General features: G+C 46.6%; 1 protein-coding gene across 9 annotated transcripts in view; it reads right to left on the bottom strand.

Annotated features, from left to right (window-relative positions):
- The window catches only part of ARHGAP44 (Rho GTPase activating protein 44), an 89,983-nt gene extending 77,799 nt beyond the window's left edge, over positions 1-12,184 (bottom strand). For 3 of the 9 annotated variants that reach the window (XM_079965953.1, XM_079965954.1, XM_079965951.1), the window contains exon 1: positions 11,567-12,184. In XM_079965953.1, the coding sequence (XP_079822079.1) occupies positions 11,567-11,619 (53 nt within the window). In that variant the 5' untranslated portion in view covers positions 11,620-12,184. The remainder of the gene's footprint in view (positions 1-11,566) is intronic. The other 6 variants (XM_079965947.1, XM_079965952.1, XM_079965949.1 and 3 more) reach the window with 5 other exon arrangements.
- Positions 12,185-12,623: the final 439 nt, after the last annotated feature.

Below are 12,623 nucleotides of genomic sequence, written 5' to 3'. Positions count from 1 at the left end.
AGTGGATGATTTATTTAAAGGAGCGCCTCTCCACTCTTCGATGTATGCCGCATTTGCCAAGGAAACTCCTGTGGGTCTAGAGCCTTTTTTTTTTTTCCCAGCCACGTGTGACATTAAATTAATATCTGCAGTGCTGCTCATGTGATGAATGGAATGAACTTGCTTGCACAGACGAAAAAGAAAGAGGAGGTGGGTGGGGGTGGGGAGAGTCGAAGGGAGCAAAGCTGCCCTGGCACACGGCATTACCCAGGGTGGGTGGAAGGGTCCTGAACTTCACTCTGTGCCAATCGGATGACATTAAATTGAGAACTGGGGCTAGTCACATTGAAGTGTGCTCTCCTGGTCAGCAGGGAGGATGAGCAAATCACAGTTCTGACCCCTGTTTGTTCTCTGGCCACATCAGCCACCCACCCCTATCTGGCCAACATTTCCTCTCCATCCTCTGCTTGCTGGATTTTGAGGCAGGCTTTTTGTTCCCAAGAACCACATGCAGCAGTGGTTGTGTCTAGTACTATTCACCTTCCCCTTTCAACATATATCTTCCCTTCTCTGCCCCCCTCACTTAGGCTGTATCAGGGTTGATGTGTGTGTGTGGCGGGGGGGAGTATGAAACCTTCATTCCTCAGCAATCCCTGGGCAGCAGAGATTGCTGGGCCCACAGCACAGGAACAGTAATGTTCTCCTCAGCACCCAGCTGATGGCTGATAAGCTGGGCAGCAGGGGATTGGAAATGTCTCTCCTGGGGCTTGGTGGGCTCTGCAGCTAATGGCCAAGGGCTGCAAGTTGTCCTCATTTGGTGCAACATGTAGGTGCTATGAAATCAGGTTCCTTGCAGAACCTTTTCTATACTCAGTCCACACATCGCAGGCTCCTTGGCAAAGAGCCTTGCTTGGCATGTCACAAAACACCTCTACTGTGCAACCGCAGACTCAGATACAAAGTATGGACCAGCCTCATGTTCCAATAAGCTGTTGACTTGATGTGTTGTGTAGCGGTTGCCTGTTTCTTTAGTCTTCCTCAAAGCTGTGGCAGATGCGCTGTCTGCAACAGCACATGAAAAGGGCTAATGGAGGCCGTTGATCCATGCAGTTGAGTCTTTCCCAGCTTGATGCTTCCTAGATGTTTTGGACCAGCCGGATTGGCCAATGATCAGGGATGATCCAAAGTATCTGGAGGGCACCAGATTGGACAAGGTTGATCTAGTTCCTTGGAAGACAGCTACCAAGCGGCAATGGACTTGACCTCTCACCACTCCATACCTCTTCCCCAACCTGGTGCCTTCCAGATGTGGTTGGACTCTCATCATCTCTGACCACAGGCCATTCTGGCTACAACTAATGGGAGCTGGAGTCCTAAAATATCAGGGGTCAACAGATGGAGGATGGAGACAGGGAGAAGCTGATTCAGATAGCTGTCAGAATTGCGAATGAACTGCAGGAGTTCCCTCCAAAGTTAGGGCAGGTTTCCCTGCTGCAATTTCTGGGAAAAGCTCTTTGCCTGGAAGTATCCCTGAGGGGTTCTTGTTTACTCCCTGTCTACATACTCTAAAACAGCTGCTAATTTGTACATGCTTACTGCAACTGTGTTTCCCATTTCCCCAAGGCAGGCAGAAAGTGCTTGTGTGTCTTATATTCAAATCCAAAAGCAAAATCCTCATCACATTTAGCCATTAATATTTGATCATTAGATTTGTCATCTTCATTTTGAAAAAAAGGGGGACTATATAAGAAGAAGCCCTTACTTCTCAAACACATTTATACTGATTCTCACAGCTGGAAAAAGCCCAACTACTTATTCCCCAAGACTAATTACTCTAATAAATGCTCATAATTTGAGAAATTCACAAGCAAGTTGCAATATGGAAGAGGATCTGGCTGAATTAATTTATACTTCCTCCTTGTTAGACAAAGCCGATTCCAGCCATCTCCGACGATGAAATTGGTATGATCAGAACACTTTTCCTAATAGATAAATAAGGGGGGGGGGAGGGAGTCTTAATCATAGAATCACAGAATTATAGAGTTGGAATGGATTCTGAGGGCTCCAACTCCCTGCAATGCAGGAATCTCAGCTAAAGGAGATACCAGAGTACGAGGAAGAAAGAAAGCAGTGCAATTGAGGCAGCAATGCTTTATAGAAAATACATAGCCTCCAAATTAATCTGTTCAGTAGGTAAATGATTCATTCTCTCTCCCCCCTCCAACCGCCACCCACCACTATGTGTAGCAGCACATATTCAAATTGTGTCCAGTACCAGAACTCGCATGCTGTCTGTAAAAAGTTACCCGGGAAAATACAGTCAAGCCCAGCTTCAAAACAAGCTCTCATAACTTTGCCTGTGTGCACATAGATGCACAATCGCTCTGGCAAGTTGCACAAGCAGCCCTAAGTGACACAGAGCCTCTGTTTGGAAGTCTGGGCTGAAGGTTATTATGGTGTGCCCTTTTTACACCCAGATGACCTTGGGAACCTGTGTAATGCAGGCTCAACCTGTGGAACAGTTAAATTTTGCTCCAGGGTTTCCTTTCTCATCTCATGAGGAGCTTTTCAGCTGCTCAGCTGCCATTAGGAGCATGAATTTTATTTTCTGGAGTATGAAAACAAGAAGATCTGGCAGCACTAATGAGGATACTAATGGAGAGAGAAAATCATAGAGCTTCTCTGGACAGTCTCGGGCAAACTACCACTATCTCTGAGAATGACCTACCTGGTAGGGTTGCTGTGAAGATAAAAGGGGCTACTGGTGCTCACTAGAGGAAAAGTGTAATATTAAACAAACAGTGAAGTCATAACAAAATTAAGAAAATGCTCCTTGTGATTTCTGCTAAACATTGACCTGCTCAGATGGCATGAGGCAGACCAGGACACACACACTGACTGACCTACATCACCAGAATCAGTCAAAATATTGAATTCTTTTTGAGGGAGCTAAATGTCCTTTGCAGCATCCCAAGTCCTCCCAAAGTGCATGTGAAAGAAGGTCATCAATGGGATCACTAATTAAATTCTGCTTTATGGTATTAAAAAAACACCATTTAGGGCAACACCACACCCTATAAAATTAAGAAACAGAAGAGACCCTAACCCTATAGGAATTCACATGAATGCTGCCATTACAGACTGTGACCCATAATGACCCTTCGCATACATTCTGGGTGTGAGTTTTTTGGCCAGGCAAACTGCAGAGAATGACTTCTGTCTGAAATCCTGTAGGGGCACTGCCAGTCAGTACTGAGCTAGATGGATCAGTTCTTGGTAGAAGGCAGCTTCCTATATTCCTGTACTCCATTGTAGGGGGGAAAGGTTTTCTAACAGAAGCTGTTCCATAACTCCCCCCCCTCCCCGGAGATTTGGCTAAGATTGAGTCTGTGCATCTTCTGAACACATTGCAAGACTTTGATATTAGGAGACAGCTTTCGACAGCAGGAGTTAAGCCAACTGGCAAAGGTTTGACAAAGGATGGTGATGTATGTTTTAACTGGTCATTTATTTATTGCTTTTTAATTGACTATTTTTGCTTTTAAAATGCATTGCTGCAAGCAGAAAGCCTTAAGAGCCAGACAAATGGAAGTAATCAAATGTATGCTGTTTGGGGTAAGGGCATGCATATCATTTCACACATATTATATCATTTCATGACCAATTTTGAATTCCTGAATGGCCTGCTTCTTATTGGTTACAAACCCCAAGTAGTAGCTTAGGGTTTAAAAACTCAAACCCAGCTCTATCTTGCCAATTACTTATTCAGTCTATTTCCTGCCTTTCCTCCCAAAGGAGCCGAGGGCAGCAACAAGCCCTAACACTTAAGCTGGAAAGTTGTACTTTGGAAGCAACTGAGGGGCTGGACTGCTTCAAGCATATAAAAAGGAGGAAATAACAGCAACAGGAAAGTCACGTGGTAGATCATTGCACAAGCTGCATAAACATGCATCTAATCCAATGCACATTCATGCATTTAGGAGTTTGTGACTAGCTGTGGCTCTTCAGCATGCATTTATACATACATGGTGCAAGAGCTGTATGTGGCACACACAAAAACCTACATGAGGTTTTCATGATTTCTCCTACACCTAAGTGTTGTGCATGCACAAAACATTTCTGCCCAGTGCTGGTGCCTAGTATCTCAGTCCCTGCTCCAAACACACAGGACACTCTGCATGTGAACCACCATCATGGCTGAAAGCTCTTCAAGAATATAGTTGGTGCATGCAGGAATGTTACCACGTAATGTATTTGATGGTCTTTGGGCAACCACCTGCTTAAAGGAGTGGAGGGAGCTTCTCTGCTGCACAAAGCTCCTTTCCAACCATCTGAACCATCCCCTAATAGCCCATTTCCTCTGTCATCTACATCTCCTTTTGGTGTTCCTTTAGCATACAGTTTCAGCATTTTATTGCCTGGAGTCTTAGTAAATGAAACAGAAAAATGTAGGAATCGAGGAAGACGAAACGCTTCCCAAGTTTCAGTGGAATCTAATCTTTGCTTAGAGTCATAGTGGTGTAGGCTTTAAACCTGCATATGGTGTGCTTCAAGGGGAGAGGGGAGCAGGAGAGAGAGGGATAGAGGGAGTGAGAATATTGCTCTCTTCCTGAACCTCCAGCCAACCATGCTTATTGCCCACACCTGTTTTCAATGCACCACCACAAGTGACAGACCTCAGAAGGCATCCAATAATTGGATTGTGTCATTGACACAATCCATTCTAGCCATGCTGCATGTGTTAATCAGCTTATCAATGCCAGGATGTCTATGTTATCGTGTGTGTGTGTGTGTGTGTGTGTGAGAGAGAGAGAGAGAGAGAGAGAGAGAGAGAGAGAGAGAGAGAAGCTACCATTAATAATGCAATTATCATTGTTGGTAATTCCTGCATTCCATTTCCTTCTGACCTCACCATTTATTATTCCTCTCCCATCCAGCCTTACAAAGAATTATGTGTGTACCTGTAATCCAGGAAAACAGCCATGCATCCAAAGAAGTAGCCTGTGGTCCATGAAAATTTGTGCCATTTAAAAATTGTTATTTTCTAAGGTTGCTACAAGAGATGAACAGGGCAATGTCATAGACATTAAGAATTGCCATGTTGGGTCAGATCAATGGTCCATGTGCCTCAGCGTGCTGTGAGTCCACAAAGGCCAGACAGATGCTACTGAGAAATTCATAAATGGGGAATGATACTGAGATTGATACAGCTATTTGTTAATCCCCCAACATATGCTAGCCAGAGGCATACAAACTCTATAGCGTGCCAGTGGGAACTGGGACCCATGGGTCTAATTAGGGCTGGCACAAGTCTCTGTTTGGCTTGTGAGGCCACTTTCCTCAAAGCACACCCACCCATATGTATGATGGCAGATATGGGGCAAGTGGAGGTGAGGTTGCCAGTGTAGCTGTCAGTGGCCAGAGCAAGGCAGCTGGGATTGGCTATGCCATAAAGTTCTGGAACTCAATAGTATAGCTGACCCCTGCAGGTAGTAGAGCTTGAAGATTGTGCCAGTTAGCTGATTGGTGGTAACTTCCAGGCTCGCTTGGCTGGGCTTGGTTTGTGGCATGGATCACCTGGCATCACTATGACTGACAGGTCATTAGGCTCCACCCAGCAATCAAAACAGCCTGCCAAGGGTGGGGGAACTCAATAATCTGGCCCGCTGGCTGGATCCACTTCCATAACCCTGTTCAGAAGGCTAATGCAAATGTTAAAAAAGGAGCAGGGACCATAGTTCAGTCACGGAGCACACATTTTGCATGCATGGCCTCTCCAGTTAGAAGGATCAGGTGATGTGAAACATCTTTCTTGAGAAGCTAAACTCTGCTAGTCAGAGTAGACACTACAGGACTAAGTGGACAAATACTCCAACCTGAATTCTGTACGCTCATATGAAAGAGCCCAATAAGGAATTAACTGTGGTCTGTGGGACTGCTTTTGTCCCAGTTCTTCTCCAAAGCAAACACGCACCTCACCCACTAAGACTAACCAGGGTTTCTGCTGCATCTGGATTGAAACCAGCTTCATACCACTAAAAAAAAGGAGTTTGATAGAAAAGCTATCCACAGTAAATTGCCTGTAAGTTGTTTATTATGCTTTTCACCTCTGTTTTATACAGAAAAGGTCAAGATCTGACAGGCAGAGGCAGAGATTGCAATGCAGATTAGCCATTACTGCTCTTATACTCTGGCAGAGGGAGGGAGGGAGGAACACCATCCTTCCAGAAGGATGAACTTGTGGAAGGGGAGAGGGTTGGAACACACATAGCTGAAAGGATGCAAATTAACTTAACATGGTCTCCTTTGCCTTCATCTCTCCATCTCTTTTTTGCAGAGCAAGTGACAGCCTTAATCTGTCCAATCAAAGAAGGAAGTTCTAAGGAAATGCAAGAGGGGGAAAAACAGTATCTACTATGCCAATCCAGGAAATTGTGTGTGTGTGTGTGTGTGTCTGTCTGTCTGTCTGTCTGTCTTTCTGTCTAACTGAGAGAAAGATAACCATGGCTCCTTGGCTCATCCTTGTTAAAGGAAGGTTCCCTTGGCAACCTGGTATGATGAAAGAGACGGCTATCGATGGCTATTTGCAATGCTTCTTAATACCAGTTGCTGGAAGCCACAGGAAGGCAGAGTGTTCTTGCGCATGAATCCTGCTTGCTGGCTTTCCATAAGCATCCGGTCAACCACTGTGAGAAGAGGATGCTAGGCATGGGCCATAGTTCTTATAGATTTTTGTGATGGTCAAGGAAGCAGAAGCCTCAGATCCAAGCTGGTTAGAATGCAAAGGAAAAATAATAATCACCCAGTGCTTCCTTTATTTCACAGCTCAGTGGAGATGTCCACTCAGTGCACAGCTAGAGCATGTGTTACAGCATATGGTGTTGGAGGCTTTCCTGAAGCAGGTAATACATGGAGGCGAAGTAAGGGGAAAGGAGATCTTCTCAGTGGTACCAGAGGCCCGCAAGATGTGCTGTTGTCACACCCTTGTGTCTCCTCCCTCATTTTATCCTGAAATTTGAATATAAAGGAAAATAAGATGGATGAACACCCCCCCAACCGAGAAAGTGAGGAAAGGATGAACTGTCACCAGGCAATGGCAGTCATGCAAGATCTAAGGAGACTCCATAAACCACACCCACACCCTACATCGGAGATGGGGAATCTATGGCTCTCAAGATACTGTTTGACCTATAGCTCCCATCATCCTTCATCACTGGCTATGCTGGCTGGGGTGAAGAACATCTAGAAGGCCAGGCTCCCTATCCTCTCAGTGCTTCCTGGGAACAAAGGCCACCGCACTATGTAAATAAAGAGGTGCAAGGGGAAGCCCTTTCCTCTCTAGCTTATTGTCATCATGGGCAGCACCCAGCAACCTCATTTTCCATAGGAGGCATCAGAATGCAGTAGAGAAATGGAAAGAACCCATTCCGTTTGCCACTGAGGACATGCACAGAGATGGAAAAGAGTACAATAGGAAGCCATAAGCAATTCCACTTTCTGCTGCATTTTCTGCCTGCACTTCAGAGCCTTAATGAAAAAGAGCCTGTATATACTGCCGCCTTGAACACCAAAGTCTGAATATAATTTGAAGATGGACACTTTTTGCAGGACCGAGGCCTCTAATGACATCCTCCCCACAACTGTTCCCTTCTAGGTCTGCAATCGCTGGCTCCAGCAACCTCCCATCCAACCATTATGAGTGGAACCAAATTTCCTTTATATATACAGTGCAACAGAAGTTTGCCAAGTGAAGGGATAACTCAGTTGGTAGAGCATGAGCTCCACGCTGGGTAAAAGATTCCTGCATTGAAGGGCTTGGACTAGATGACCCTTGTGATCCCCTCCAACTTTATAATTCTATGATTTTATTATCCCTTGTTCTGTATTACAGAGAGCAAAACTAACATGGTTTATCCATCTAATGACCACCTAATTCAAACTAGTGTTCTAACAACCACAAAACATCTCAGCCTCTCAAAAATAATTTCATAATAGTTGCTCAAGTCAATGTTTTTTAAATGTATTGTATTGTGTAATGCATTTTATGTATTTGGTATTGTGACTTGCTGTTATTTTTATTGATTGTAGTTTAGTAATTATTCAATGTAATTGTTGAGAGTGAATTTCTGCTTAATTATTGTTTGCTGATATTTTGAGAGTTAACGCTGTTGTGTATTATTATATGCTAATGGATTGTTGAATATTACATTAATTAATATAAATTGTTTATTTTAAAGTCATATCTTATTATGGCTTATTTGTATTGGATTGCATTGTTATATGATGTATGATCTTTGTTGTACAGTATATGTTGTTGTTTCTTCAGCTTGTAAACTGCCTTGAGTAGAAAGGTAGCAAAATGAACCTGAACCTGAAATTCTCTCACTGTCTCCAACACAAGCCAAGTTGCCTTGTGAACTCAACGGCAATTCTTTCTCAATATCTTTGAATCCCAAGCAGAACAAAGGCCATAAGGTTATCTATCATACATCCTATTTCCATGGAAAATAAATATAAAACTCACAGACTCCAAACAAAGTAACTGAGGGACAGTGCAGTCTCTATGCATGCAATGCTGTCATGTGGCCAGGCTCCAACATAGCCAATGCCCAAGATCTGTTACCACATGTGCACACAAACATACTCAAAACAAGATAAGGGATATTGTCTATGAGGCATCCTGTTTAACTATAGTGAATGGCACCAAAGTGACTAAGAACTGACAGACACTTAATCAGAAATAACAGCTTACTAATAGAAATAGGAACAGAAGGAGTGGAAGTTAACACTGACAGCAGAAAATCTCCCAGAAAGAGCAATTTTGTTTCCCACAAATGGGAAAATGCACAAAAGTGAACTAGGATTTATATAATCTCACTGGTTCTAAACCTATTATGTGATTTTAAAGATCTGAGTCATGGTTTTGAAACCCAGGGATAGTCAATAACAGAACCTTTTGGTCACATCAGCTGGCTGGAAGTTTCAGCAGGTCTGTCAAATATCTGTTCTTCTCAACTGCCCTCCCCCCGGCCACCGCCCCCACCCAAAATCAAAGAGAGGTTGTCACACTGGGGACAGCCAAAATATGCATGGCTCATGTGGATAAGCTGGATCAGGACAATTAATTGCTGCTTATCTAAAAGCAGCTATTCATGCTGAAAGTTAGACAAAGGACTCTACACAAATGCATAATACATCTAGACCTGAGATCACCAACTGCGTGCACACAAATGTTATTATATGCAACTAACATGAAAACTAGGTGCATCCTTCTGGCTCACAATGGATGCCCCCCCTTTTTTTATTGCTGGTCGAAGTGGTACCATTATTCAGACAACAAGCAAAAGAGATAGAGCTTCAACCCATCACATGACTCCTGTCACATTACCTTTGCACATCGTACAATTACATCTATGCCCATCGGTTTCCTCCCCAACCAAGCCACCTCCCACTACAATGTCTAATGTAGGTCATTTGTTCAGCAAATTGGCTGCTATTATGCCTGTTGGCTCCACAGTCCCATTGACAGGCTTTGCAACAGCAGAACCAATGCCTTAAGCCGTCTCCCCATCAAGTAGCACACATGCCCTCGGCTAAACAGCCTAGCCGCCTGCTTTCACAGCCAAGTCACTGACCAATAAGGCATTTGGTTTCTTACACCAACTGATTGCCGAGAAAGGCAATCTCATTGTTTCAGAGGCAGAGTCATTTTTTTCCCTGGGGATTCGAAATGGACCACTAAATTGGGGGTGGGATTGTTGTTGCCTGTGCAGAAGAGCTTTTTCACCACACTTATCAAAAGCAGCCTGCACAGCAGGGCCACCTCTGCTACCACAATTAAACCCAAGTTTGACGTGATCGGATTTCTCAACAAGGACTGAGTCAACTACCAGAAAGGCATGCTAGCAATGGAGCCGTAGCACAGGGCCAGGCTGCAATATCCGGAGAAATGAAGAATAAAAACTTCCCTAATACTGCAAGCCATAGATAGAGGCAGACCCATTTGGCTAGCTATCCCCGGAGGCTGTAGGGAAAGCCAGTGCTCACAGCTGCTAGAGGAAGCGATGCAAAGATGGACACATGTCAGCTGGATAGATTGGCGCGAATGAATGATGCACTGCCCATCTGGACAGTCCGCAGGCATAACACTGGAAGAGCTGCTCAGCGCATCCCCTGTTCCCCCCATTAAGGCTGTCAGGAGAAGAAAAGATATCAAACAAATAGGTTGCAAAGCACAGCGAGATTTCTCCCCAGACAATTTTTGCCCCCTGTGTTATAGCATTCCATGAAAGCCACATAGCTCCTCCCTCTCCCACTGACCCTTCCATCTGCCTCATACCTCTATCCAAAAAACGGGACATAATTCAGGAATAAGATTGGGGAGGGGGGTAGAGAACCTCTATCTAGACATGGTATAATTCTCAAAAGGTTTTGCAGCAAGCATTCCCATTAAAGCAAGCAAATGCTGTGAACAGAAGGCCCAGCCAGCATATCAGAGCCTGCACAGCACTCTCACAGGTCCAGACTGATCCTGGCCGCCACAGCAAGGGCAGAAGAAAGATGCTCAGATTTGCAATATCCAAAAGCAAGTCTCCCTTATCATGCAGGAGCAGGGCTCACCGGCCCTTCCTTCCTTCAAAAGCCAGCTGCTGAGCGAAAGCCAGCTAGGCCAGCTCCCCAACCAATAACAGCTGATTCTCGCTAGCATAAACAGCAATAAATCCTGAGGTGAGCAGAGAGAGAGAGAAATTCTGAGATAAGCAATAACTGAGGTGAAAAGGACACCCCATAGCTATAGACTCTCCAGGGAGATTTTTCTGCCAGCTTGAGGCTGCAAGCCTAACCATGTCTACTCAGAACTAAGTCCAGCTGTAACCAATAGGGCTTACTCCCAGCTAAGTGAGGTTAGGACCACAGTCTTAACTCAGAAGGCAAAGTCTGCTAAATGCCATTACTGCCCCTTGCCAGACTTTTTATGCCTTCCAGTGGTTTCTGTTAGCTTGCTTACCTGTCTCTCCTGCCTGTCAGCAGCTGGATCTGAGAAAACCTATACAAGTAGAGGGGGACTGGCAGAGTTTTCATACCGCAAGAGCTTCCTGAATAAAACTACTTGGGGAACAAACCCAGCAGAGGCCAGGCAGCATAGGAAGCACCTTGAAGCCTCAGGTAAGGGCTTTGGGGTAGCAGAAAGAAGCCCTTCCATTTTCTAAGCATAGGCTAGCAGTCAAAGGATGAAGATCTCTTTCCCAATATAACCACAGCAGCCTCTCAGCGGGTGTGTAAACGAGAGAGAGAGAGAGGCGGGAAGAACCATAGGAAATTGGGAGGAGGGGAATGCATAAGCTGTGACCGAAGGAATATAGAAACCAAAACATGTAATGGAGGCAGCTTCACCAAAACAGCCCTCCAAACAAACCGAGTTTAGAGACGGGGCGGGGGATGATTTGCACTCGGTACCTAACCCACCACCCTCCCGCGCACCGCTCCATGGCGCACCAGCGTCTGCTGGGGCAGAAAGGGGCGTTGTAAGCCGAGGCGATGTGCTTTTACCTTGGACCCCCAGCCCCAAACCACTTTCCTCCCTTACCTGCCCACGGTCTGGTTGGCGAGCTGCCGCATGCGGTTGAATTGCTTCTTCATGGTTGCGCCCTTGGCCAGAGAGCGCCGCGACGGGCTCGGGAAAGAGGAGGAGGAGAGGGAGAGCTGGGGAGATCGGTGGCTATCCCGGGCAGGGGGAGGCGGGAGGAGGCGGTTACATGGCCCTTCTTCTTCAAGGTAGAAGGTGGAGGAGGAGGAGGAGGAGGAGGGGGAGGGAGACGAGGACTCTAGCACTGCAGCAGCAGCAGCGGCGGCGGCGGCGGGGAAGGAGGGGGGCAGCCCCCGGCCAGCACCATCGCCGCCTCCTGCATCCTTCGGGGGCGCAGCAGCAGCAGCAGCAGCAGGAGCGTCACTTTCTCCCTTTCTGGCTAAGCGCAGCCGCCGAGCGAGCACGCCCGGCCCCGGGTGCTCAGCGCAGCCGCCCGACCCACGCCCGGCCGGCCATGCTGAGCTGGTCGTCTTTCTCTTTTCCCTCTCTCCCTCTCCGAGCTCAGCGGCGATCCCGACGCGCTGCGCTGCTGACAAGGCTGGAAGAGAAGCGGCGGCTCGGACTGCGGCTGCCCGGCCTGGGGCGCTGGGAACTGGAGTCTCCGCCTCCTGGCCGCCGCTTTCCCACTTGAGCCGGCTGGGGGCGCTGCGGAGCACCTTGCCGCGGCCGCGCAGTGGGGCTGCGGAGGGGAAAGGAGGCAGCAACAGCAGCGCCGAGCATCCATTCCTGCTCGGCGTGGGGAGCTCTTTCAACCCGAAAAGAGCCAGAAATGAGAGGCTCTGCTCACTAGTGGTGATGGTGCTGCTGCGAAAAACCGGTGAGTCTCACCACCACCACCCAGTTATTCATCCTCATTTGCCCGCGTTTCTGTAATTCAAGATAGAGCTGGCTGGATTGAAAGCCCCCACCCCGCGCGCACAAAAAAATGTTCCTGGTTCGGCCACGGGGGGCATGGATGGTAGCTGCCCTAGTCGGCAACCATCATGGAAGCGGGAGCGCAAAGGAAGCTCCCCGGCTTATATGGGCGACTTGGACCTGGTTCTGGCTAACTTATTCT

This window comes from Podarcis cretensis, assembly GCF_951804945.1.
Source record: "Podarcis cretensis genome assembly, chromosome: 2".
Lineage (NCBI taxonomy): Eukaryota > Metazoa > Chordata > Lepidosauria > Squamata > Lacertidae > Podarcis > Podarcis cretensis.
The sequence above is the reverse complement of the archived record's forward strand: the minus strand, read 5'-3'. Positions and strand labels throughout refer to the sequence as shown.